Source organism: Pomacea canaliculata, linkage group LG14 (assembly GCF_003073045.1).
Source record: "Pomacea canaliculata isolate SZHN2017 linkage group LG14, ASM307304v1, whole genome shotgun sequence".
In the NCBI taxonomy this organism is placed as follows: domain Eukaryota; kingdom Metazoa; phylum Mollusca; class Gastropoda; order Architaenioglossa; family Ampullariidae; genus Pomacea; species Pomacea canaliculata.
This window is the reverse complement of record NC_037603.1, coordinates 11,002,349-11,029,787: the sequence shown is the minus strand read 5'-3', so window position 1 is coordinate 11,029,787 and position 27,439 is coordinate 11,002,349. Positions and strand designations below refer to the sequence as shown.

The window sequence follows — 27,439 nt, the reverse complement described above, 5'->3', positions numbered from 1 at the left end:
ACAACACCCCCAAATACTTTAATGCACATCGATACTAATCAGTACTAATCATATTAAAATGTATCGAATTCCACACCGTTCATTGGAACACGTACAAACCACAACAAACCTGACAAGTTGCTGGCGCAGATCTCTCCCTCTTTCTCCCTCTCTTGCTGCACATCCACCGATCTTTCGAGAACTTTCTGTTTCCTTTGTCCGTCATTGTACCCATATGTCGTCATTCAAGTTTTACGTCATGAGTAAAATGGCGTCGGAGCGTTCAGCAAGCAAAGCCGTTAAGCGGCCTGTACTCACGACACAACACATCGTCATCGCTTGTGTACCAACAGTTACTTTGTCTGGCGAATGCACGACTTCAACGTTTGTCCTGTGCCTAGCGACATTAGAAGTGGAGACCATGATCTCGCTAAGCGTCTCTCTCTCTCTATTATATATATACCGGGTGTGAATGATGCTTCATTATGTAGTAATATTCACATCTCGGGTGGGACTGCGCGACCATCTCCATCTGTTATCGTTTGTGTGAAAACCCAAAGACTGTTCCCTGTCCCTAGTGTCATTTGTCTGTCGCGCGTGTCTGGACCCAATCAATGTGTGAAAGAAACTTCCTTTAAACCTATAAACCATGTCTATACGTTTATTATGTAACCCCTGAAAACTTTGTATTGCCAGATTTCTGGTATTCTTTAATAATGCAATAACACCAGAACCTGTATGTTTATTGGATGCATCATGAAACTCTTTTTATTTCTGTCGTGAACCATTATTTGAGCTATCAAACACATAAATAAAAGCAATATTAGATCTCGATCCAAATACGATGATCGACTGGAAGCCGATGCAGTACTTTATACACGTAGGAAAGAATTGTTCACAACTTCTCTATTTTCGTATAGATTGTCTATCTGGTAGAAAAACAAAAGAAGAAAAATTTAGGTCGGTGTGAAACAAGGTAATATCTTGAAGCATATTCAAGGTCCTCGAAAAAATAGAATGAGAATTAATATCACCGACAAACCACAATCTTATTGTTGTGTCGAGTTTCAGAAAAATATTTTTAAAAAACTTAGGAAATTATAACTAAACACGTAAGTCAAGGATTATTTGTTCAAGGTAAGAAAAGTTAAACCGCTTCAGTCCTGCGAGAAGCTGCTAAAATTACAGATTATCCGTCTGATAGGTTTGCATGTCACATGGTGTGTGAATACAAAGTACCGCACACAACACGTGTGTCTGTACCTACAAAGTTGTTATCGCCACAGAGAGGCTATAACTTCTTGGGTGGCCAACATCTCCCCTCGTGGTACCACTCAAAGAGGTCTGGATAGGTCTTGGCATTGTCCTGCAGCCTGTGTAGCTTGTCACACAGCTGGCACCACGAGTAGGTGTAACTGTCATGGTAGGTGGCGGTAGTAAAGTGAGCGATCCGCCACAGCATATCAATGTAGGTCCCTTCATCGTTCATGAGCTCTTTCAGGTACTTGCCGAGGTCCTCGGGGCTTCTATAATCGTCGGCGTTGATGAATGTTCCTTCTGGAATATGTTGAGAGTATTCTAGCCCACCCCTCACAATAGGAACCACATGGACACCCTGGAAAAATGCTCGAGAAAACTTCTCAGTCACGTAATCCTGGCAATAAGAGTTCTCGAAGGAAAGATAGAAGAAGTACTTGGTGGTGAGCATGTCGTCACATTCTTTGGCCATTCGAGGGCATTGCATGGTCCCACATCGACCATACACATGCACTGTCAGAATTTTCTGTAGTCTGTTGACGTAGGCTAGTCGTTGAGTTTGGTCCAACTGGCAGTTAGTAACAAACCAAGCTACAGGCGTGTCCTTCCTTTGTACAACTTCGCGGATGACGTTAAGACATGGCAACTGCTTGGAACGTTCCAGAAAGAAATAGGGCACCCAGATATCGGCGTCCTGAGTGTAGGTCCATGTCCAGTTGAAAGCCTGAAAAATGATTTGCAGAAGGAAATCCAACGTGTAGAGCTTTACCTGTATTTACGAATTTTTCAGAATATTTCATATCTTTCTTTGTGGAGAGGGGAGGTTAGTAAAGGCATATTACATAACTGAGATAACATTGCATGTACTTGTTACAATTACTGTGGGGGATCGTGGTTTCACCTCTGAGGACGGATACATGCACATTTATTCTTTCTCTTCGTTTCTCTGTGTGTGTAAGGCAAAAAAAGAGAACAAGAAAAATAACACAAAATTGTCCAAAATTTGTTTTGTCATTGCTGCTCAATTGAGACATAGCAACGAGGCTTACCGAGTTCCATGACGTGTTTTGATAACCGGACCCAGCAATCGGTGGCGGTTCTATCATGTGGAACACATACACCTGGTCAGGGAAAGCTCGAGGTGGCACTGGCTTGTGTGATGGAGCGTCGTGAAACACCACAGCGTCGGCAGCTGCTCTATCCGCATCATAGTTTGTGGACAAGTTGCATGTGCTGACTGGACAGTGGCCAAACAACTCAGCATCCGACCCTCTCTCAATCCACTCAGGCATGTTGTACATTACAATCAACTTATTCTTAACAGCAGAGGATCTACTGTCAGTCCTTACTTCAGAGGATATCTTAGAGGGGTTCCCTTGATGATCAATCGTCAGTTGATGGGTGGCAGGGTCAACTATAAATATAGATCGGAAGTGACGTAGGTAATATGTTGTTGAAGGATGTGCTGCTTGGGAACACGGTCTTTGAGTAGCTGTCCCATTGTACTTAACCGTGGAGTTAGTGCTAGAATGTTTTAGTGTAGAATTTGACTGCCACGGAAGTAAGTAGTAAGCTGTTGAACGGTTTTGTGCTGAACTGTGTTGTGACCAGATGTTTGCTGAGCTGTAAGTCAGTAGGTACAACACAGTCAGGAGTCCCACAAGAGCCAAAAGTACCTTGAGTCGCCAATTTCTTAACTGCAAAAGATTCCTCCTGAAAGCAAATATTTTGATATAAAATATTGCATGAATTTGTTTTCTGTGTGGTAATGTTCATTCAGAGATAATTAAACATACACATGGAAAGATTATTCTGTTAAGAATAAAGTTTTTGTCCTCGTCACTCCTGAAATCAGCAGGTCAAATCATTTATGGTTCTAGATCAGGGGTGGGCAATTAATTTTCCCAAGGGGCCGGATGAGAAACTGGGATGGTTCTAGAGGGCCGGACTAATATAGTTAACTCAGTTTTATCCAATACTGTATATATATAGTATATTTACTGGTGGGCGGCCAGCGGGCGGGCCGGTCAGAGACAGGAGGCGGGCCGGCGTTTGCCCAGGTCTGTTCTAGATGGTTATTAAGTTGTCGTATCTTCTGTCCAGCTTTCTTTCATCGTATTCTGCAGGTAGACTCTCAAGTCCTCCTTCATGGTAAACTGCATGTGAAACGGTACTAGGTACCTGTGTATGTATCTACCAGAGGTGATGGGCTGTCATGATTGGTTGTTTTTAGCAACAACAAGCAAGTAAGCACAGTATAATCAGTAACGGAAATATTTCACACTGGGTTTTTCCCATAACAAACGCACGGGAAATCAAAGTTAACTGAGATGTGGTAGTGATATTTGGTGATACCTGGATATCTGCTGATATTTTTAAACTTTCACAAAGAAATGTCGCTTTGTAAAGATGTAGTTATACTCCACACCAGGGATGCCCAACCTACGGCCCGCGGGCCATATCCGGCCCGCGACGCGGTGCCATCCGGCCCGCGAAACTTCTGCCCACAGTGCAGGAAATCGGCATGTTAGTAATAATAATAATAATTTTAAAAAACAGAAAAAAACGAAAAAAAAGGAAGAAGAAGTATTTATCCCCACGAAGGGGCGTCTCTCAATCTTTTTTTCGATGGACGAACATTTTATTCAGTTCTCCAACTTGGTGTCTCTAAGATGAGGCCGGACATTCAGAAGTTGGTTTCGGGTAAACAACTTCAAATATCCCACTAATTAGTACATAATTAACGGCAAGTACAACTTGTTTCTAATAAAAAAAAATGGTATCTGCTCTATTTTTTTTTTCTTTTTTATATTTTTGCGGTGAAGTGGCCCGCGACACGGCTGTCTGAAATGGATATGGCCCGCAGGCCGAAAAAGGTTGGGCATCACTGCTCCACACAATACACTAATACACTACTTTTTATACATACATCGTTGTTGTTAGGTAAACAATTTTGTTCAATCCCGTCGCAGGCCGTGCTTGTGATGAAATGTTGTCCGTAAAGATGTATCCAAGGAATTTAAACCTTAAACTATCTTTGAAGGAGATAAGCCATATAAAATCCCGCAGTTGTTGTTACTGTAAAGAGAACAATATCGTTAAAACCGATTGGTCTAAACACTAACGAGACTTCGCAAACAGAAGGATGCACTTCTAAAGAAACAATAAACCTTACTTACTATAGAACCATTGTTCAAAGACCTTTATTTTGGGACATGTTATGTTTATTAAAAATTATTAATTTATTCTAATATCTACTGTACACATACTCCCATTGTTGATTATCATTATCCAACAAAATGTTTTAATAGCAGAGTGAATACATGGTGATTGCCTAGAGGGTCAAAATATTTATTCTGTAAATAAATTTCTTTCTCCATTCACCAATACACTGATCATCCAGTGTGGGTGTCTGTCCTCATCTTCTCCAGGTCTTGAGCTAAAAGGCTTCCTGCAAATGCTTCACAATTTGTTCACAGTTTTTACCAGACCACTGTACAACAATGTGAACAGACTGGATTCAGACCAGACAGGATGCCGGTTACTCAGATCTTGCAATATTGCATCCTGATAGATAAGAATCTTCAGCATCAGCTTTATATATATATTTATATATCTTGCTGTCCATCGACTTATCTTTCTAGAACTGAAAGTAAAACTGCAGAGAGATTGAAACAGAAAGTTAAAGTCAAAGCGAAATGAAATATGAATGACGCAACTGCGAATATGACGACAATGATGACGCGCAGCGCAGAATTTTCTAGATTTGTACTAAAGAAGCAAAATAGTAGTTGTAGATCAAACAGTCGATTTTGAAACAAGGAAAGGAGTTGGAGAGATGAAGTGAAACCAGAATAATTGTTGTGTACAACAAAGACAGTCATGATTAAAATAATTACTCTCTTGAAAGATATTCCAACGAGAAGTTAATGTGGTTTCCGTATGTACGTCAAAACTGATAAAGTAATGGCTGACACTGGACACGCGCTGAAGAATTGTTGAAGAAGAAAACTCTACATGATTCCTAATGACGCTTACAAAAACACAGCAGAAAGTAAAACTCAGTCAATGATGAACATACAGGACAAACTGCATATCAAGTGCAGTAATAACCAAATAAATAAAGAAATAGTTGTGGAGCCGTAGAGCTGTCATCCCAGTTAGGTGCAGCCTCGTTTTCGTTCTTAAGAAAAGGAGCAGGAGAAGGACAACACCGACAGCAACTTCACGGCTAACATGCTAACCCCCAAATCTTTAATGCACATCGATACTAATCAGTACTAATCATATTAAAATGTATCGAATTCCACACCGTTCATTGGAACACGTACAAACCACAACAAACCTGACAAGTTGCTGGCGCAGATCTCTCCATCTTTCTCCCTCTCTTGCTGCACATCCACCGATCTTTCAAGAACTTTCTGTTTCCTTTGTCCGTTATTGTACCCATATGTCGTCAGTCACGTTTTACGTCATGAGTAAAATGGCGTCGGAGCGTTCAGCAAGCAAAGCCGTTGAGCCGCCTGTACTCACGACACAATACATCGTCATCGCTTGTGTACCAACAGTTACTTTGTCTGGCGAATGCACGACTTCAACGTTTGTCCTGTCTTATCTCCTGTCCAGCTTTCTTTCCTCGTATTCTGTTGGTAAACTCCCAAGTCCTCCTTCATGGTAAACTGTGTATGAACCTGGTGTAGGGACACATACGCACCTGCCAAAGGTGATGAGCTGAAGTGAAGGCTCTTACAACAGCATGCAAGTAAGCAGAAAATAATTAATTCTTGGAATCTTTCACGTTGGTATTTTCATATAAAAGCAAAGGAAATCAAAGTTAACTGAGATATTGTAGCAACAAATTGGTCTTACTTGGATACTGAATGATATCTTGAAACTTTCACAACGGGATGTCGCTAGGTGTGACAATGAAGATGTAGCTATACTCAAAATACAATGTAATACAGAGATGCTTCTATACATACATAATCGTCGGTTGGTAAAGATTATTTTCAAATCCGTTCTTGTGATGAAAAGTTGTCCGTAAAGATGTTTCCAAGGGATTTAAGCTTTCAGTCGTCTTTGAAGGAGAGAAGATGTAAGCCCGCAGTTGTCGTTCTTTCTATAAGGATGTAAGCAGAACAATATCGTGAAAACAGACTGGTCAAAACACTAAAGAGACTTTGCGAACAACAGGTTATTATCACCCAACAAAATTTTCGATTATAAAATGATAACATCATAACCAGTTCTACCTGGAGTTTCAGGATGACTCATTAATATCCCATAAAAGTATTGGGCGGTCAAGAGTGTGTTGCTGCAATCTAGCAAATCATGGCGAAAAAGATAATAAGTTTGTTCTTCACGCTCGAAGGTGGCCTATACATGCAGAGCAAGTGCATCTAACATTTTGGAGACAAAAAAAGAGATGTACAAATTTAAAAGATGTAGATGAGAAAGACAAATCAGACTTAAAAAAAAAACAAAAACACGTACTTATCAAATGATCCTTAGATGAATACGATGGCGCCCCCAGGTAAATGATGGGAGAAAAGATTCCAAGCAGCAGCCCACTGGAGTCAGACCGACAAACACACTGTCATCACTTTGGCAAGTCTCACAGAGGAGGAAATTTAGGTGGCAGTCAGAGACAAACTTTACAGTTTCAATTTGCTTCGGTGACTGGAGTACCAACTAGACAGACTGAACATTAAAAAGACAATCTTCAAATGACACGTGACCAAAACATGTCTTGTCCTGCGAACTCGAGTGGTTTTGGTGTTATTGAATATGAGAGGGGAAAATCTTCCACTTCACGTGGATTTGAAGTGTCCCTTCTCTAACTTGTTTCTATTAGGAGGGACAAATGCAAAGTTGCAATTTTTCTCTGATTCATTAACACTAAGTACTACAAAGCTACTTTTCCTCTTTAGTGTTGACATATTTAAACATATTGATACTAAGTTGATCCAGAATACTCAATAACAGTATTTTACAGCAACAACTGTCACATGACTACTTCTCTGATCATTAAAAATCAGTATCTAAAATGAAATAGACTGCTAAGTTCAATGCTTTAAGGTCATTCCTGAGCAAGATTATGTTCAACCGTCATTTGCTTCATTTGATCGCTATGAAAAAATATGAAAACTTATTCCTAAACTGAAGCACTTAAACAAAGTAAGGCATACTAGACAGAAATTATCCAAAGAGGTGGTGTGGGTGTTAGTCTTCTGTCTTTTAGAAGTACAATGAGTTTGTCATCCTATCAGAAGCTACAAGGCGGTCCGCCATTTTGAAGCAGTCTGCATGTTGCTATTATTTAAAAAGTTAAAATCTAGACAAACTTTACAAATAATTAAATTACTGAAGATCATTCGTCTTGTAGCTTGGAAAAATAGTCTTAAAAGTATCGAATTTTTAACAGAAATGTTTCATGTCTAATGCGTGAAAAAATTGCTTTACCTTTGAGCCCGTGTGTTCAGCCTTGAATGCTAGACACAAAGTGAACAGGTCATCATGTCCTGTAAGCTACAGACCCTCCGACATCTCCTTCCCTTCCCCTTGCCCCAGGTGAAAATATAATCTTCGAATAGGCTTGCTCGGTTCTATATTGTGTCTTACAATCTACTGGTCGTTTGCAACATTAAAAATGTAATCACCAACAACAATCTCTTTGTGTAAAGATTTTCTACAGGCAGAAAAATGATGATGATGATGACAACAGATTTTGTGCAAAGTCGATTTATAGCCTCGATAACTGTTAATGGCCAGTTTGTCTCTTTTGAAGCTTTTTTATCTGAATATTTTCGGTTTTTGCTGTTTTGTATGCTTTGTATTTCATGCTGATTTTGTTTGTTTGTTGGTTGGTTTGTTGTTCTATGCTGTTATACTTATTAGCTGAAATACTTTGATTTCTGTTTCCTATCCCTTAAATCAGTGATGCCCAACCTTTTTTCGGCCTGGGGGCCAGATCCATTACCGACACGCGTGTCACGGGCCGCTTCACCGCAAAAATACAAAAAAAAACAAAAATAGAACAGACACCATTTTTATTAGAAACATGTTGTACTTACCATTAATTATGTAGTAATTAGTGGGATATTTGAAGTTGTTTTTCCGAAACCAACTTCTGAATGTCCGGCTGCATCGTAGAAGCACCAAGCCGGAGCACAGAATCGAAATGTTCGTCCGCGAGGCGATGACGTAAGAAAACGTTTGTTCACACACATAAGTACTTGTAGACATCGTGATCATCCTTAACGCTTGTTTTCGGAGATTTGGGCAAGTTTCTGCAGGCAACTCGGCGTAGAAAGCAATTGTCTGCATCGCTCGAAATTTGTCAAGTAGGGATGTCTGGCTTTGCAAGTCAATCAGTTCCAGTTGCAGGTCTGTCGGGGCACTTGACACATCTGCCGCAAAGAGACGTATTTCATCCTTCAAATCATGAAAATCCTTAAATCTTTCATTGAAATTATCCTTCAAGAGCCCCAGAAGTTGTATCATTCTTGCTTTGGGGAAAGACCTATGTAGCTGCTGATCCTGACATAGAGCTGTACACGTTGGGAAGTGGACAAGCTGCACCCTTCCCGCCTGCTGAATGAAGAGTAGTAATTTCTCTTGGAATGCTGTTATGTCCCCATACACATGCGAAATCAACTTGTCTTTCCCTTGTAGTTTGGTGTTGAGTTCATTCAGATGTGACGTGATGTCGCATAAAATCGCCAAATCCCACAACCAGGGGTCGTTCAGCTGAGGCACTTGCTTTGATTTCTCCGTCATAAAAATTTCAATCTCATGTCATGCAAGCACTTTTTTACGCATTCATCGTCGGAAAATGGCTTCACTTCTCTGCTCAAAATGTGAGCAACTCGGTAGCTTGCCCTTACCATCGCCTCATTTTCTTGTCTTTTCTTGGTAAATAGTCTCGTCAAGCCTCCAATTTCTTGAAGTAACTTAGCAATCTTTTCTGCGCGGCTCGAACCAAGGATGCCGCCATACTTGTTCTTGTGCTTTGCTTCACAGTGCCGTTGTTCCATAAAATCAGCCACACTTTCTTTGCAAATCAAACACGTTGGCTTGTAACCATGTTGCATGAAAAAATTAAAGATCTGTCAACTTTTCTAGGAAGTTTCTGCACTCTTCGTTTCTTCGACTCTCCATTTCACCAGCGCGCAACTGTGAGCCGCCAGACGACATGACGACATTTTCCTACTAGAGGCCCCGACAGGTGTTGAGGGTCAATTTTGTGCCGTTTGACTTTTCTTTAAAAATGGATTCCTTGGTTATTGAACTAACAGAAAAATACACTTCTGTGTTAAAATAAAAGTTAGAAATTGTCTTAAAATACATTTTAATCGAGGTACCCCATGTCGATCTGTCCTGATTTCCACAGGAAAATGACGAAATTCAAACGTTGTTTCGGTATTGCTTCCCTGTCAGAACCCCATTGTCTTATACCTTGCTAGAAAGCCCGGAGTCTGTATTTTCAATCTCTTTAACGACTGATTCAAATATTAACCAATCAAAAGATCACTGATCCCCTGTAGAATGCGGCGTCTCTCGTTCTCAAACACTGGTTTCCTCCCAAGACGAAAATCAAGAATGAAATCCATCGAAAGATTGAGAGACGCCCCTACGTAGGGATAAATACTTCTTCTTCTTCCCTTTTTTTTCGGGTTTTTTTTTCGTTTTTTTTTTTTTATTACTAACATGCCGATTTCCTGTACTGTGGGCAGAAGCTTCTAGTGCCGGATATGGTTGGGCATCCCTGCCTTAAATCATTCCATTTTGGTATCGTTTCTGACTAATGATGATAATTGCAGGTCTATGTGTTAAAAAGTCTTAAAAAGGAAGAATGTTGTTTACTCGGATTTTGGGAATGGCTACAATCTGCAGACCTTCGCCCAGTAATTTCACATTACCATGGAAACGAACGAACTCCATTATTGGCCGTTCAAACAAGTGTGCAGCCAAGCACACCAGTATGGATCCAGGGTAAAACCTGATCTGCAGGGTCTGGACACCGGAAACACATCTACACAAGAACTTTTGTGAAGGAGAAATAAGAATGACGAATAATATGTAATGAATAAATAGTCCATAATATTACATTCTTTGTTCCCTTCTATCTCTTAATTTTTTTTTTTGTTTTTGTCGATTGACACTTAAGATTGTCTTAAGTTCGGATTTAAATGTGGTAAGTGTCGAAGGCTGACGGGTAATCTGTCCCATAATAATAAAGTAGAGGAAGGTATAGCCTTTGAGAAAGCTTTAAACCTACTGCCTGCTCAGCAACATCACATAGGAGAGTCAGCAGCAAGTCCTCTGTTATCATACACAGTGTTGGCAATCTTCCGATGGACAGATGTACTGGATGTACTAGACCGATGGACAGATGTACTAGAATAAAGTTTCCACTCCTTAGGGCTGAAGTCAAGTCTGATTGAGTGTACGACAGTGTTGGTTAGTCGTTTAACACACAAACTTCAACATTTCGGCAAGTACAAATTACTTGTTTACTCTTTCTGTTCTTTTTGTTGACGCCATTGTTACCAGTAAGGACTTTTCTTATCATGTGATGTTTCAAATCCATCGTAAATTCTTCCTAAGGAGACCACAAGGAGAGGTTTTGGTCTCCATTCATTTGCTAAAAGTTCCTGCGTGCATTACAGTCGCAGACCTGTCCTACAACGAGTTCATTCGAAACACGTGATTCGATCTCACCCAACAGGATGATGGCTCCCTAAACCTATTGAAGTACAATAAGTAAAACATTTTAATTCTTGAATTGGAGAAAGATAACAATTGTCATCAGATCTTTGTTTTGAAGATCAAGGACACAAAAGTATCTTGTGGACTATACAAGAAATGATGTCCCAGAAATATGAAGAAAACATGTTATCTCGCTGTTATGTCCCCATTTGACAATCCTCAGGCTACAGTCATGTGGCACTAAAGATAACAACATGTGAAGAGTAAAAAACCGCGTGTACGTTGTTGTGAAGGGGATAGAATTGATATTGAATTGAGACAGAAGCTCTTCGATGGAGTAATGCAGTGTCACAAACCATGTATGCCTCATTGCAGCAGGGTCAAGAGTTCAGGGGTCACCAGTAACGAGAAACGCTTCGTACGCATCTCGTGATAAGAACGAGTGTAGTGGGAGCTGGTGGTAGGAGGAGCGTGTATGGAGGGCGTATGGGTGATGACAAATGCAGTAAACAATGCTGAGTTGCAGGGTCAACTGCAGGTCATCCACCGATTTAAACGACATTGTACACTATTGTGAAGCTATCTCCCAGTACTACATGGAGTTTGGGTCCAAAGTCCTCACTGGACGGTAGAATCTGGTTATTGTTAACAGAAAACATCACGATCCCTGAGATGAATGAACACTGGAGAGGAAACCACTCAACTGGCGGATGGTGTGAAGTCTGTTAGCCAAGTCGTTAGTAAGACTTCATCTTCAGAACAATCTGTGGTATTCTGAAATTTAACTGGCGTTCACTAAGCCATGGCTTGTGGAGGTAAGTTCGTGCGTATCCTGGACAACTTGGAAGGAATGAAAGAGAAATATAAAAAAAACAGAAGGAAGAAAGATAAAAATACAGGATGATCTGGGAAGGGATTGTAAAGATAGAAAGCGATATTTTCGACTTTTTCTAGAAAAGCTATGGCATTCTTGCTATTTGGGAAATTAATATTAACTACTAGTACACTCGATGTCAGTATCATGCCCTACATCAAAATAATTAACTATACAAAAAATAAACATTGGTTTGGAATACATGCGAACAGACACGCACACAGACAAGAAGAGGATACGAAAGATATTTTCCACTAGAATTTAAACACAGACTAAGCTAATGTTTGTAGCCATGTGTCTAGCTAATGTAAGGTCATAGGTCAGTGACAACCCGCCTGGAAGTTAGACATTACATCACAGGCACAGAGATTCATTACCAAACAAGACGAGGCAAGAAATTTTATTAAGCTTTTTAAATGCTTACCTGAGTGCTCAGCAAAACTCTCTGGAAATATAAAGTATCACAAAAAAGGTTTTTTTATAAAATCCCGGTGGTATTTTATGACGAAGAGGCACAGGAACTATATTATTTTTTCTGGATTTCTCAACAAAACGGGAAGAGACGAAAGGGCAGTATTTCTAAAGAATAGCATCGTCTTCATGAGCTGAATTCGAGTAGGAAAGATTAAATCCTCTATGAATAATAATCAATCCTTACTTTCCATCACTTTTAGACGCGATCTTTTGTTATTCTAATTAGCAGTCGTTTCGACAGTCGGATTACAGAAGTACAACAGATGTTAAAATCGAGTGGCATGCCAGAAATAAGTTTATTTGTTGACAGCAACATTTTCCCTTTTCATCATGTGTGCACGGGAATCACAACACGTTGCAGAGCTCTAAACGTGTTGGCCACGTAATAAAACGTGACAACTTTTCACCTTTCCGACTCAGCCCTCGTTGCTGGATGTGTGCATTGTTGTCAGCACGTGATGGGAGCAGGTTACCTTGTCCCGATGAAGGACTTTTGACGAGCGAGTGATGACAATAGAAAAGTTCACAACAAGCTGACCTGCCCTGCACTTTAGTGACGCTAGCGACACCTATGTAGAGTATTTTTATATACGTCCCTGCTATTCATATTTCAGTGAGAAAAAACTGTTACAAACGCATTTCAGATGACAGACAAACTAGATTTTGTTCCTTATTTTAATTTCGGTGGGTTTTTTTTTTTATTTCTTTTATCGTTCTTATATCGCTGCTGTTGACAAATACATTATGTATATTTTACTTGAGTTTGTTAATTCAGAAATATATTAAAAAGGAAATTTTACTGACTTTTATAGGATGAGAAAACATTTCATTCTTACTGCTCTTTATTTGTTTTTTCATGAAGCACTTGATATCACAAATAAATTTTCATTTAAAGTATTTTATTTATTTCTTCCGACTCTTGCCGATTCGGTCACAGTCCACAGTCGACTTGACCACAACCCTTAAGTCAACTCGACCACTGCCTCTAGTCGAGTCGACCACCTCATTGTTCAAGCGTCGGGCCATGAAATGAGTGAATGTTGGTCTCTTGTCTCGTTGTTGGTTGATAGGCGAACTTTGACCTTAGTCTTTCATCGTCTTTGTGTGTGTATATATACGATAGGCTTGTGCCTAATAGAGGGTCAGCATGATACTTCACAGTGTGTGATGTCTTTAGTTAGCATGCTCACCATCTTACTCTCACTCATTCGTGTATACACAAGGAACAAACAGGGATGAATCAAGTCATTTGACACCATTCAATTCTTCATATGCACAGGTACAAATATCGATATATTCATCAAACCATTAGTCTCCAAACATCATGTAATCAATGTAGGTAAACTAACTTTGTGTGTGCAGAGAAAGGAGGGGGCAGGTTTGTTCTAGTATTTAAAAAAAAGTGTGGCTTCCCTTTGCATGTAGCTCGATATAATGTTGTTTTTTTTTAAAGGGAATGGTTGGTGGTCTTTCTTTCCCACCTGGCGGCTGACCCACATCTCACGCGACTAATCTGTATTGAAAAAAAGTTTTTTGAGTACCGCATGAACTATGTACTTTTGTGCTTGGTGGTTGAATCGACCTAAGACCCTGGTCTGAATCAACTCAAAGCTGATGTTGATGAGATGCTAGGTTTTAAACGAATCGATTAAGGGCCGAGGTCGAATCGACCTGTTTGTGGTTGTATCGACCTGTGACCCTTTGTTTAGTTGTTTATTTGTAACTATCGACTGCCAGCTGCAACAATCATTTCTCTCTTAAATTTATTTAGTTAAAGCAGTTCTATAATTGCGATGCTCAACATAATTTTTAACTTTTTAAAAAGTCAACCAAGACTTCCGCTCCCATCATCATATTGAAGTGTAAAGATGGAGGCTCGCTGGTAATGAAAGGAAGGCTTGTGATACACAGTGGGATCAGAGTTGCTGAGTGGGTTGTTTACTCGTCAAATTCAATACTTGCATAACAAATAAAGTTGCATGCGTAGCTGATGTGTCAAGCATCAAAGTGATATGACTGCAGCAGAAAGTAAACATGTTGCCAAACGACTTGACAAGCCAACTCGACCACTTACTAAGGGACGACCACCACGATGAGACGAGCCGACCTACCCAGAGAGAAAGTCTTGTGCAAAAATGCCACGGTAATATAATCGAGTACATTATTTGCTAAATTATACTCTGCAAATGAATAGTTTAGAACAAGGCTTTTGAACAACTTTCTTCTAGATGTAATGGATGTAAGTCATGGATCTGTCAAACAGAATGGAGAGAAGGTCGGTTCGGGTACGGAGTCGGATGTATGTCGTTAGTGAACTGTCTTAAATATTTCCCTTGCAAGGGATATTTTAGTTTTTTGTTTGTTTTGGTTTTTGATTTGTTTGTCGATTTTTATTTTTATTTTTTTTTTTTTTTTTTTTTTTTGGTCATCGGGTAATGTAAGAGTTTGGTTTCAGTTAGTCGAATCAGACACGTTATATGGAGGTTGAGCATTTAAAACTTCTCTACAATTTATTTTTCTTGCCTCGCGGACTTTCTGGGGCCAGCAGCACAACATATTTGTGATCAAGTCACACTTCTGTATTAAAACTGTTTCGCTAACATTTTATAGAAAATGCCTAAACGAGGTACACAACATAGTTTGATAACGTTTCTAACAATATTTGTTTTTATATGTGATTGCCATGGAAAGCAGAGAACATTTGTCATACAGAGGAGGAGCTAGGCTAATGAATGGATGTTTTTTACCCGTAAAATTCAAGACTGGTGTGACAAATAGCATGGCAAATAAAGTTATCTGCGTGATCGATCTCAGCCCAGTCACGTGATGTTTCTCCGATACTGGTTTTTATTGCAGTAGTTTTTTGTTGTTGTTGTTGTTGTTGTTGTTGTTGTTTGTTAGGGTTTTTTATTTAGGTTGGGGTTTTATGTGTTTATTTTTAAAGTGTGGTGGGGGTGGTTGAGGATCATACAAAATCGTCTTTGGAGAGAGAATGTTGTGCAGTGAACAAAGAAATAAATTGTTTACGTGGTGTGTTTCCTCTGGAAGGATTTATTTTGGATTAAAGTGCTATAAGATCATTTATTGTTACCATTATGTGGGTTTCTGAAGTATTTCAAGAGTGTTTATCTGAGTGCTCAGTGACTAAGAGTAGTCAGGATCAAATAGTGGGATCTGTATGAGGAAGGTGCTGATAACATGAAAATTCATGTTGTGGGTCATATTGAGTGATGACCGGAGAAGTCATTTGCATAGATTTGCTATGTACTTTTGTAACAGATGATCGACAGTTGTTACCGAATTTTTTCATTATTTGAAGGTTATGTATCAGGTACGATCCCACTGAACACAGGGGAGTAGAGGTGAGCAAACTGAAGATAGGGGAGTGGGGCGTGGACTTGTGTGTCAGTCATAAACTGCCTTAAATAAACCGGGTGATGGGGATATCTTAGCTCTTTTATCAGTTAAAATGGAACCTGAGGCTTGTTAAGTCACATGATGAAATTTTAACTCGGTTCAGTTTTGCTGGCCTCCTCAAATCAAATTTTTGTCTGTTGCTAAATGACTTCAGGCATGTAAATGAATTAGTAGCGATTTTTGAAATTTATTTTTTATGAAGTTTTAAGTTTTAAAAACATATATTGTGCAACTGGCCTCAAAAATCCTTGTAAAGGTAAGTTAAAGGTTTACCGCAACATTCCTTATTTGTTTTTGAAGATCGTGTGCTTGTGACGGGTGCATCCGGGTACTCGGCTGCTCATGTGGTGAAGCTGCTGCAGGAGAAGGGTTACCAGGTGCGAGGGACAGTCCGCAGACTGCAGGATGAAAGGAAGGTGGCTCACCTGTACAGCCTGTGCTCGGGTGCACGACACCCGCTGGAGCTCGTGGAGGCGGACCTCACTGTCGACGATTCATGGCTCCCGTGAGTAGTGATCATTCGTTGTCATCAGGCCCGGTTCTACCTATTAGGCGAACTAGGCAATCGCCTAGGGCGCAGCGACCGAGGGGGGCGGAAAAAATGGCCTGCTTTTTTTTTTTTTAATGAATAATTTTAGGGAAAAATGTCATTTTCACAAAATGATATTAGCAGGACACCTTTCCTCTGCTTGTAGACTGACCACCACGCTAGTTTCTCAGTACATGTATATGTATGACAGGAAAACCCCAGTATCGCATTATCCCAGGGCGCACCTGCAGTGACCACAGCCAACCGGCAGGCAAGTAGAGGGCGGCAGAGGGCGGCGTTGGTGGAAGGCACCTTTTCCTCTGCTTGTAGGTTGACTTCACCACCGAGTGTCTCAGTTCATGTAGTGATGTAGTACAGGAAAACCCATTATTACAGGGCGCACTTGAAGTGACCAGCTAACCAGCGGGGAAGAAGAGGGCGGAGAATAGACAGCGGAGGGCCGGGTTGGTGGATGGGGCCTGGTCAGTGCAGACCCCTACGATGGAGTGGACCGCATTCCACTAATACCAAGCTCACCTTTCTTTCCTCTATCTTACTATTGAAGAGGTTTCACACTTATGCATTGAAAACACTGCAGCTGATATCAGGGACAACAACACTGACTTGAGTTTGCTATGCAAGTTTCTCTGTGGTTATGACAACTGTTTTATGCTCAATATTGTTTACACTTACGAACTTTCAACCCGAAGGAACTTAGCTAATGTCACCAACGCGTTCTTAGTTAATAAGAGTATTAAAGTCTTTCGCAGACAAACATCAAGGTAGAGCCATTTGAAGTTTATAGCATGTCTATTTACTGACACTGATGACCTATAGTCTTGTACTTACTGTTGTGACTCATGGTCGTGAATATTTAACTTTCTTATTAATTATTAAATTTCTGTTCGTTTGGTGTATTACGCTTAATTTAGTTGTCAAATTGTAATGTTTTTTTTATTATCTAAGAGTGCATCTGTTGTCTACAGTTTGAACGGCTAGCTTGTTGTTATGCTCCATTGACAGAATATTTGAAATTGGTTATTAAGAGATAATGCGTACTAAGACCTACAGTCTATATACTTCTCTTGTTTTCACCAAACCCTATGCTGGACACCACGCAGTGTTGATCACTGGACTGTGTTTGGGGAGCTGACACCATGATTTACAACTTTGCATTGTTAGTGTCCAGAAGACTCTCTCTTGACAGACCTTGCTCCCCGCCCACCTGAGGTGTGACTGTGGTGTGACTTTGGATGGAAACAAAGTAGCTGCTATCAGGGTGGTCTAGAGGCTGGAAGCTGTGATAGCTTGAGTTTTAGACCACACAGCAAAATAAGACCTGAGCAAGGTGCTACACATTTCTTGTCTCCATCAGTGTGCACTCCATAAAACCTTTTACAGGAGTGTTTGAAATCCCCTACTCATAAGTGTAGGTCTGATGTGGGAGGCATGCAAGCATCCATGTGTGTATGATGCTAGCCTGCAATTGAAAAACAGACGTACCTTTTCTTGACAAAAAGTAGTTCTTACTTATAAGTTATTAATCAAATCTGACAGCAAATTCTCGAAAAAGATTTAATTTTAGTAAGCCATTCTTTGACACTTCTGGGTTCTAATGCCTCTGGTCGTAATGAGTTCTTGCAGAAAACCACTTTTCTACTATTTTTAAGCAGCAAACATGTAGACCAGGGGTGTCAAACACACGGCCCGCGGGCCACATCCGGCCCGCCATGAAATTTTACCTGGCCCGCGAAAGAATTTTAGTTAATCATTGTTAATGGCCCGGCGACAATTAGAAGGCAAACAACAGAAAAGTTCACGTCGAGCACAGCAAGCGATGGGATGAGTTTAGTGAAGTTTGTGCAGACCACCAACAGTGCACTGGTCAAGTTACCACCGCTCCTATTGATGACCTGAAGGGATGGTCAAGGCGGGGCCCATAAATCTGACCTTTGACACGGGACACGATGGCCTGAACACGGGCCGCGGGTCGAAGATTTTTTAGTACCTGTTAACTTCCCTGAATCGGCCCGACATCAAAGGGTGACTAGGTTACCCATATGTGTGATGAGGCAGCTCAGCCTCAGACTAATAGAAACTCATCACTTTCTGAATGCGGGCTGGCGAGCGGAAGTCGTCTCGATGAGACGTTTAAGTTGTGAGAAGCAAACTTGTGTAGATCAAGTTGGTGGGAGGATAGCTTCTCCAAGGACAGTTCCATGCATGAGACAACGACAGGAAAAGACATTTTTGACAACGTATGTCAAAGTATAACTGACATGAACCTGCCCTGGAACAAACTTGTTGCACTTACAACAGATGGAGCCCCAGCGATGTGCGGCCCAAAGAGTGGGCTAGTTGCAAGGATGCGGTCACATATCCAAGAAAATTGTAGTTAGGAGTTGATAGCATATCACTGCATAATACACCAAGAATCGTTGTGTGCTAAAGTCCTCAACATGGAGCATGTAATGAGCACTGTAACACAAACCGTCAACTTCATCAGAGCCAAAGGGTTTCAATTCCCGCCTGTTTCCGTCCTTTGTGCAGTAAACAGATTCACAGTGGGGCGACAGGCCGTATCACACAGACGTGAGGTGGACAAGTCGGGGCAAAGTTCTCACTCGAGTTTTTCAGCTGATTGGGGAAATCTGTCAGTTCATGGACAGCAGAGGAAAAGACTCAACTGTCTTGCAGGATGAAAAGTGGAAATGTGAGTTGGCATTTCTGTGTGAGACATAACCACTCATCTCAACGCCTTCAACCTGCAGCATCAGGGACGGGGTCACTTGATCACTGACCTGCACGATGCAGTGAAGGCATTTCAAGTGAAGTTGTTCTTATGGGAAACACAAATGAACCAATGCAACTTGTTTCATTTTCCTTGCTGCAAAACAGTGATGGACGCCAAGGTGTTCCCAAATGCAAATTTTGCTGAAAAGCTGAACTCACTTCATGCTGAGTTTAAACGCCGTTTCAGTGACTTTGAGGTGCAGAAAAACAATTTCCAAACTCTTTCACAACCCATTTGCCATCGACGTGGAAACTGCACCTATGCATTTGCTCATAGAACTGCAGTGTAATGAGTCACTGAAGGCAAAGTACGACTCTGTGGGCCTGCACAATTCACTCATTCCCTCCCACAAACGATGCCCCAGCTTCGTCTACATTCGGCTCGAATCTTGAGCATGTTTGGCAGCACATATCTGTGTGAGCAACTTTTGTCTGTGATGAAGATCAACAAAACATCACACAGGAGTCGTCTTACTGATGCACACTTGCAGTCCATCCTGAGAATCTCCACAACACAGAAACTTACTCTAAACATAAACGAACTTGTTGCAAAGAAAAGATGTCAAACGTCCACTTCTGACAAAATAAATTAAGAAGAACTTTAATTTTGCTTTAATGTATGATTTTGTTTACACAAAAATTAATAACAAAACGTTTAGTTTTCTACTGTTCAATAAAAAGTTATCGCACTTAAATAATAACCTTCGGCCCGCCACCTTGTGTACGATGTGAGATTTGGCCCCCTGTGTAATTGAGTTTGACACCCCTGATGTAGACAGTTCGGTTTTACTTGTTAGTTTGTCTGTGAGGTGAGAAAGAAGAGAACCATTGAAAGCACTTGCCGATGGAGGTGCTATAGGTGGACAGGCCCACAGGTAGCGATAAATCTGTCACAGTTAATGACCAGTCCGATCAGGCTAGAAGACTGGACAAAGGTGGTGCGATGTTACTTGATAGTTGTCCGTTAGAGAAGAAAGAGAGATGAGAGAAAGATTGAAAGGACCTCAGTGGGGTGGTGGAGAAGGGTAGAGATAAATCTCTACCACTTTAAAGAAAGTCAGATCACATTACCAGGGCTGGACAGCCAGAGACTGGGGAAGAGGTAGTTGTAACTTTGAACTTAAAACCCACAGGACGATGTCAAAACCTTTTCTGAGCGGCTGCAGACATCTCGTGCTGCTGTTTGAATTGACTTTGTAATCGTCTGTTCGGGTGCTTGGAGCTATCATCCTTCCACAGCTGAGTCAGTAAAGGTTGCGAACTGCATTTAGCCTGCCAGACTGAACAGTGCTGCTGTCCTACAGCCACTTCATGAGAGTTTGTAAAGATAAGTTCGCATGAATTTTATACACTGTGACATAACTGTATATATTTTATTAACACGATTTATGTCTTTCTTTACATTAATTTCATTTCCTTATTTCTTATAGTGCTTATTTTGATTGTGTGGATGCAACGGGTTGCGATAGCGGTGGTGTAACTTAAACTGTTCATTGCACAAACGGGTCCGTGACAGTTTTGTGGTCTTTAGCACATCACAGTCGCGTTGAGTTCTGAGACAGACCGCCGCAATCATTACTGGTGATATTTCAGCCTAGCTTTCTTGTTTGAACTGCGTCCATTGAAGACAGATTTAAACAGATTCAGGAGCACAGTGCATTGTTTGGATTTCTTTATGATATCCAAAGGATTTCTGAAAAACCAAGGAAGGACATTCTACTATCTTGCGAGGTCTTGGCAAAGGCACTAATGCACAGAGACAGCAAAGACATTGAAGTGGAGGAACTCTGTTCTGAATTTCAGGTTGTGGCTAGAAGACTTCCCAAACCTAAAATGAACCCCAAAGAAGTCTTAATATTCATAATCCAACATAAGCTATTTGATATTGTGCCGAATGTTGTAGTGTCTCTCATAATTTTATTGACCCTTCCAATTTCTGTTGCCAGTGCAGAACGGAGTTTCCCAAAATTAAAATTAATTAAAAACTATATGAGATCAACAATGTTGCAAGAGAGACTGGGCTGGCCACCATATCTATTGAGCATGACTTGGCAAATGCACTCAATCTGAAGGAACTGATAACTCGTTTTGCACAACAAAAAACAAGAAAAGTGAGGTTTTAAGCATCAATTTCATGACCAGGACTAAATAAATTGCAAAACAAATGATATAACATGGTTCACTTTTTGTGAGGTGGGGGGGGGGGGGGGCGCAGAATTTTCTTTCGCCTAGGGCGCAACACAGCCTAGCGCCGGCCCTGGTTGTCATGGATACTAGTGTGGTGGCGGTGTACAACATACATAGTCACTCGTTCGTCCTGTCCAAAAGCACAGAACAATTGCAGAAAAGAGATGTCTGGATTCGTTTTTGTTGCTGAACCTTAACAAATAACACATACATGTACTCCACCCAGCCCTCGGGCTCACGGCCGCCTACAAAGCACACAGCGAAAATGCATGAGCACGTGACCACCTTGGCTATGGAACGCACATAGGGTACAATAAATTAAAAAAAAATAATTATACACAGAGGATGGGCCAGATTTACACAGATGTCCCTTCGACGGACTAAAAGGGTAATTGAATTTTATCTGAATCCTACCAAGCTCTTGCACAAGAATGAAATCGGTCAGCGCTAGGCCTGATTGTCCATACATCAATTACTCACCTTCATGACGTTTCTGATGGAGTTTAGGATCGAACATCAGCGTCCCTCATATATTACAGGTATCCACTAAGATGCTCAAAGGTATCCACTGAGGTCGTTTAACATTCAGGTCGGGGCAGATGAGAGTGAAAGCTGCACACAGATGCTTGGATGAAGGCGGAAAACTCACAGTCGCCTGATGGTGATGAGGACAAAGAGAGAAGTGCACACAGCTCAGCAGGTTGGCTGAAGCCAGGATCCACTCAGCTATGGTGATGGGGAGAGTGAAGCAGCCCGAACTTTGTTGACTTTCCCTCTTTCTTTTTTTTTTTTTTTTTTTTTCGTTTTTACCTTCCCAATCCGGTCTTTAGCCTATCTTCATTGCATAAATGATCTCTTCGTTTACAGAGCACTACATTCACACTTGCTCTTCTCATTCCTGTCGTTCTCTTGGTGTTACTTTCAGTCCCATGTCCCAGCACACACCTCCGTGACATGAGTCTATAGCTCTCTCTATCACCTTTAATCGTCTTCGAAGAAGACATATACTATACTTGTTAACCCTTGTCAACGAATTTTGCAAATTTTAAATATATTTTTCGTGCGCTTCGGTTGTTTCTTATTTGTTTTGGTGGAAAACTATTTCTGCCTTCTGGTTGCAGGGCGGTCAAGGACATGGATTATGTCATTCACATGGCCGGCCCCTTCCCGTCCGTGGAACCTGAGGACGAGGCCGAGGTTTTGAACCCTACCGTCCAGGGGACGCTGAGCGTGCTTCGCGCATGCGCACAAGCTAGAACCGTGAAGCGCGTGGTTCTCACCAGTTCCGTCTTTGCCGTGAATGGTAAAGAGTTCGATTCCTCACCGAGACTCAAGAATTCGCCCAGGTGGCAGTGACTTAGGGGTAGAACTAGCATCAATAATGGCAATCAAGATTTATTTACTGGTAGTAGCGAAAAGTTTATATATATATAGCACCTGTTGTAATTTAGACAGGAGTGTGTGAGGCAAATGTAGGGGAGAAGGTTGCAATGACAAATATACAGTCTGCTTCATGATTACTTATGACACTGTTCAAGACCTCAAACATATTCTTATATTTTTATCCAGAGTGCACGAAATCATCCGATGTTGCTTTCACTGAGGATCACTGGACGGATGTCGCTAAAGCCGGAGTTGTTGCCAAAAGCAAAACTCTGGCAGAACAGGCTGCCTGGGACTTTGTCAGAAAATTGCCAGAAGGTTGTATGATTTATCCCACTATCAAGAGATTGTCGAGTGTGTCCTTGTCAAAGAAAAGTAAAGTTGATTGATAACTGGGACCAGGACGATGGGTTATGAAATGTCTGTTTTGTGTCTGGTATCTCCAATTTAACAACTCCCATTCTCAGTGTGTCCTATGCACATCCGTCTTGTGAATGACTGGGACATATTTCCACAATTCAAAGTACCAGACCAAAACGATATACGTAACAAAATGGATTTGCAAGGCATGAAGGATGATGATGATGAGTTGAACTTGTGTCAAAAGTGCTATCACCTCGAGGTCTACGCGGTTTTAAAACTTTTTCTTCTTTCTTAACAGACAAAAAGTTTGAACTAGTGGTGATCAATCCTGCTCTTGTGCTGGGTCCTCCACTCCATGGTTCACTTTGTACCGGCATTGAGGTAACCAACTCGCAAGCCTTAGCAACGAAACCCTTTTGTTCTCATTTTTGTTTGCGTAATAGTGTGTTTGTTTGTGTTTGAGAGAGACAGAGGGTCGGCTTTTGAAGTGCACGCAGCTCACTGACCAGATAATTTTTTCTTCTGGGCATATAATTTGAGAATAAGGAGATACGGTCTTGCAGCATAATTTTCGTAAAGATAACTTCATCTTTTTAGTTACACAAGCATGTGTAGCAATAAGCAACCATATCAACATTTTCTGTCACTTCTGGCGTAGACCTTCATTTTAATGGAATAAAGGTTGTTAACAGTGTGCTTCTACCAGTTGGCCTAGTTTCTAATTTTTTAAATACTTCAAACAATTGAATTTTAGTTACACCAAACGGCTCCGATAGCAGGGACCTTATAGCAAAGATCATCTATTATGGAAAGTCTTTGCTTGTAGTGTGGCTTATGAATGTATCAGTTTTTTACACATTAATTATAAAATATATATTAAAGCAAACAAAATGCATGTACATCACATTTTAATCAGTTGCATGTTCCTTGGGATTTTTAATCTTTTTCTTTTTTTAATTTGTAACTCTGTGTAGAAATAGGCGCTAGTCCTAGATGTAGGAAGAGCTTGCAGTCAGACCAAGTGAGGTCAAAGGGAGAGAATTTATCGAGGAAAGTCTTGAACGTTGTTGTTGTTGTTGTTGTTGTTGTTGTTGTTGTTGTTGATGTTGTTGTTGTTGTTGTTGTTGTTGTTGTTGTTGTTGTTGTTGTTGTTGTTGTTGTCTTCTTGTTTACTTCGCCCCAACGCACGACCAGGGGCCGGTATATTTACGCTATAAGAGTCAGCTAAAAGCTGATAAAATAGTCGTGAGTCCATACATGATGTTGTCTCAATACGGGTATAACGACTGATTCAGACCACGTGATGTAATGTGTGTCCCGCCAAGTACCCGGTCTTCATTGTTGGACACGATGAATACTTGTTGTTATGAATCCACCTACCTTTACTATGTTACAGATATTGCAGCGCCTCATGGAGCGACGAATACCCATGATCGTTAAACTGTATTTTGTGATTGCTGACGTCAGAGATGTGGCCCTTGCTCACGTGACAGCTCTGACGTCATCGGAGGCGTGCGGTAGAATTTGGCGCTCTTTCTGTCTTCCTCTCACCCTGCTTGACGAAAACACTACTTTTTCTGAAAGTTTTTATGTGAAAGAATTGACTTTGTTTTCCACTAAATTTATGCTGATGTTCCTTAGATTGTAATTTTCATTCTGATCGCTATGGAAGCTCACAGAAAATAATTCCAACAAATATTTTAAAATCTTGTCTGCACTTTTGTGATGGAATGTTAAGCTGCTTACTGATAAACTCTTCTAGACTAATATTTTCTTAATTTGTGATTAAGTTCTGGAAAACAGAGCGTCTGAGCTCGAAATAACTTAAGACTCGGTAGCTCAGGTGAAGATTTCACCTGCGGTTTCTTAGGTCGCCGTCACATCTGCTGTAATGGCGGGATGTGGATGTCAGAAATGGCGCACCTGCTAAAGCTGGTTTTCGAATCCCAAGGTAATCAAGTTCACAGTTGTGCTGATTTGTCTTCATTTACTCTACTTTTCTTTACTATCACTCAGAATTTCACTCATTTTGATGATATTTTGATAGTGTACATGTTGGTACACATATATGTGTATGCATCATGCCATGAACATACAATGAGTTATGTATTGGGAAAGGTGATTTATCTTAAAGAAATAGTAATGTCTGTTTTATGTTTATTTAATCCTTATAAATTTTTTTTTCGTTTATCTTTCATTAAATATAACACACACAGAGAGCTGAGTAAGTGTGTATTGTGTATCTATACATGTGTGATTCATTGTGAAAAGAGTTTGAGTATGAAAATTATCAAAATTTTTTTAAGTTTCTTGTCATCTATCATCTTCTCTCCGTTCTTTCTTCCTTCTTGCAAGTCTCATTTTTCTTTTCTTACGGCTGCTATTACAGGCTACAACATACCCTCGATGATAATGCCACGATACCTGCTGCACGCTGCCAGTGTCTTTGACAGTGCCTTCGTCCGCTCTTGCCTCAAGTCGGGGTGTTTTACAAGTTTGATAATAATCGGGTAAGAGAACAAACAAAAATATTATCCAAAAGATACAAAAGTCTCACCACAGGGGAATGTCCATCCCGTGTAAGGCCTGCGAAATAATTTAGTCTGGCCCAGGACAGCAACAGTCAAACCTCGAAATTCAGTAAATGAATGAGGGTTGTGTCATAGCAAACATAAACATATATGAAGTGAATCACAGTAATAAAGTAGCTGTTGAATGACTCTCATGAAACGTCTATTACAGGGTAGACAGTACACTCGGGTACATGACGGGACAGATATATGACTTGTGGTGACTCAAAGGAGAGTCGCTTCCAAGCAGGCTGGGAGTGTACATTGTAAAATTGTTAACACACTGAGTGACTGAACCAAATATAGCAAGCAAAATTTTCAGTTGATAGTTTCAAGTATACATTTAGGAGCTGCTTACTATGTATTTTACAAGGATTTTTCACCTTAAAGTTAGCACATATTGTTTTATCATTTTTTTATGAATAAAGAAAAAAGTATGGTTTTCGTAGAAAAAGTGTTAACTTTAATATTTTGTTGAAGGTATAAAACTAAGCACAGTAAAGTGCCACCAAAGTAATCATCTGCTCTGCAATCTGTTCCCGGAGTCTAGATGGTGGAGGTTCTGAAAGTAGCTCCAAGAAATGTCCGAGACACGGTGATCGACATGGCCTACGCCCTGGTGGAGTCGGGCTTCGTGAAGAAAACCAGCAAATACAGAGGTCCCAGAGGGGCAATGGAGAGGGAAGCTTACCTCAACGTCCCACTGTAGGCTGGTTTCTTTCATAGACCTCACACATCCACTGGAACTGAGAGTCGAATACAGACAAAATACTATTTGTGGAAAAACGTTCATGTACTCAAAGCCATTTTTTCTTTCTCTTTATTTTTTCAGTCTTTCTTTAATTCTACGTCTGGTTTTTGTTCACTCCTTTATCTTGACTATCGGTTCCTTTTCTTCTGATGGCTTTTCTGCACTGAGAAGGAAATATTACTTGGACGTTTTTGGTAATGCAGGAGTGTGAAGGAGTATCTTGCACATTTTTTACCGTTGAAATAAATATTTATTGCCGCCTTGCGATCTTGAGTGCCTTATTTTCTTTTTGTTCGTTCGTTCGTTCATAATTCTTATTCATGGAGAACTATACACAATGGTTAAGAGAGAAAAGAAAAGGAAACCCCGAAGCAGCTACCAAACGCAAAGAAGTAAATTGTGATATCAAGAAAGGAATGAGGGCACAGGAAGAACTGGATCGAGAGCCAATGGTGGGATGAAGAGGATGGAATGACACGAGATGACAGTAGAAAGACCTACCAACTTCAACTGTCCCATTCTTACAGAACGAAAGTTTCATCCCAAATATCTACATCAGGATCGCGACAGCAACAGCGGCAGTCGCTGGACTAGATAGGATACATTAGATGGCCATAAGATTCACTATCCCTGGGGAGTATGATTGGTATCAAATATGTAGCTGACACACACTGCAAATGTCGGTGACATACTATGGGATAAATAATTCAGTTATGTCTCCTGCCGTTAATGTGCAGTCCTTCCCTCATTTTATTACCTCAAAATGTCATATCGACCCAAAAGACATCTCATTATTTTCAGCCGTGGACCCAAGGCGGTCTCCTTTTTTTTACTATTCAACTGTGTTAAAATGTGAGAGAGTTGTAAAGAAGAATGGGGAAAGCATGGTCTTTTTTTAATGTTTGCATGTACATGCGTGCGCGTTTTAATGAAAAATAATGGATAATAAAACTTTACGATCGAAATCTGCCACAGGATTATGACTGCTATTGTTAGTGATGCGGTAACATTTCTGAAAGTTGAGCAATAGTCAGACACATTACCTGTCACCCTCAGATATCCAGAAAGGTTTGTCATATTTATTTTAAAATCAGTGTCATCGCTTTTAATTTATTCTTGTAAAACTCAAATTGCTAGCATCTACGCACTGC

The 27,439-nt window shown here is 40.6% G+C and overlaps 2 protein-coding genes and 1 long non-coding RNA gene across 5 annotated transcripts; 1 reads left to right on the top strand and 2 right to left on the bottom strand.

Moving 5' to 3' along the window:
* Positions 1-724: 724 nt before the first annotated feature.
* On the bottom strand, positions 725-4,308 carry LOC112555027 (alpha-(1,3)-fucosyltransferase C-like). The gene is made up of 3 exons (XM_025223151.1): positions 4,166-4,308; positions 2,286-2,949; positions 725-1,960 (listed from the first exon to the last, which is right to left on the bottom strand). Coding segments are annotated over exons 1-3 (1,356 nt in total). The 5' UTR covers positions 4,168-4,308; the 3' UTR covers positions 725-1,270.
* A 510-nt stretch (positions 4,309-4,818) lies between these two features.
* On the bottom strand, positions 4,819-6,839 carry LOC112555029. Its single transcript, XR_003097393.1, has 3 exons — positions 6,730-6,839; positions 6,219-6,355; positions 4,819-5,950 (listed from the first exon to the last, which is right to left on the bottom strand). It is a non-coding gene; the product is annotated as an uncharacterized LOC112555029 (long non-coding RNA).
* A 4,698-nt stretch (positions 6,840-11,537) lies between these two features.
* Positions 11,538-26,553, top strand: LOC112555553 (dihydroflavonol 4-reductase-like). Of its 3 annotated transcripts, none has more exons than XM_025223987.1 (9): positions 11,538-11,762; positions 16,013-16,217; positions 22,343-22,524; positions 22,791-22,922; positions 23,266-23,348; positions 24,364-24,484; positions 24,838-24,918; positions 25,357-25,477; positions 26,088-26,553. In XM_025223987.1, exons 1-9 carry the CDS (start codon positions 11,750-11,752, stop codon positions 26,101-26,103), a joined length of 954 nt encoding a protein of 317 aa, XP_025079772.1. In that variant the 5' UTR covers positions 11,538-11,749; the 3' UTR covers positions 26,104-26,553. The 3 variants fall into 3 exon arrangements, with proteins under 3 accessions (XP_025079772.1, XP_025079771.1, XP_025079773.1); XM_025223986.1 differs by lacking the exon at positions 11,538-11,762 and adding an exon at positions 14,318-14,438; XM_025223988.1 differs by lacking the exon at positions 11,538-11,762 and adding an exon at positions 15,248-15,866.
* The last annotated feature ends 886 nt before the right edge of the window (positions 26,554-27,439 follow it).

What these genes read in the sequence shown, in the direction of transcription:
- LOC112555027 (XM_025223151.1), bottom strand. An exon ending in AAAACACGTCATGGAACTCG is followed by an intron (nt 1,961 to 2,285) that starts GTAAGCCTCGTT and finishes ATCATTTTTCAG; the next exon opens with GCTTTCAACTGGACATGGAC.
- LOC112555553 (XM_025223986.1), top strand. Translation starts at nt 14,330, where the DNA reads ATGTTGCCAAACGACTTGACAAGCCAACTCGACCACTTACTAAGGGAC. An exon ending in TCTTGTGCAAAAATGCCACG is followed by an intron (nt 14,439 to 16,012) that starts GTAATATAATCG and finishes TTGTTTTTGAAG; the next exon opens with ATCGTGTGCTTGTGACGGGT. An exon ending in GTCGACGATTCATGGCTCCC is followed by an intron (nt 16,218 to 22,342) that starts GTGAGTAGTGAT and finishes TTCTGGTTGCAG; the next exon opens with GGCGGTCAAGGACATGGATT.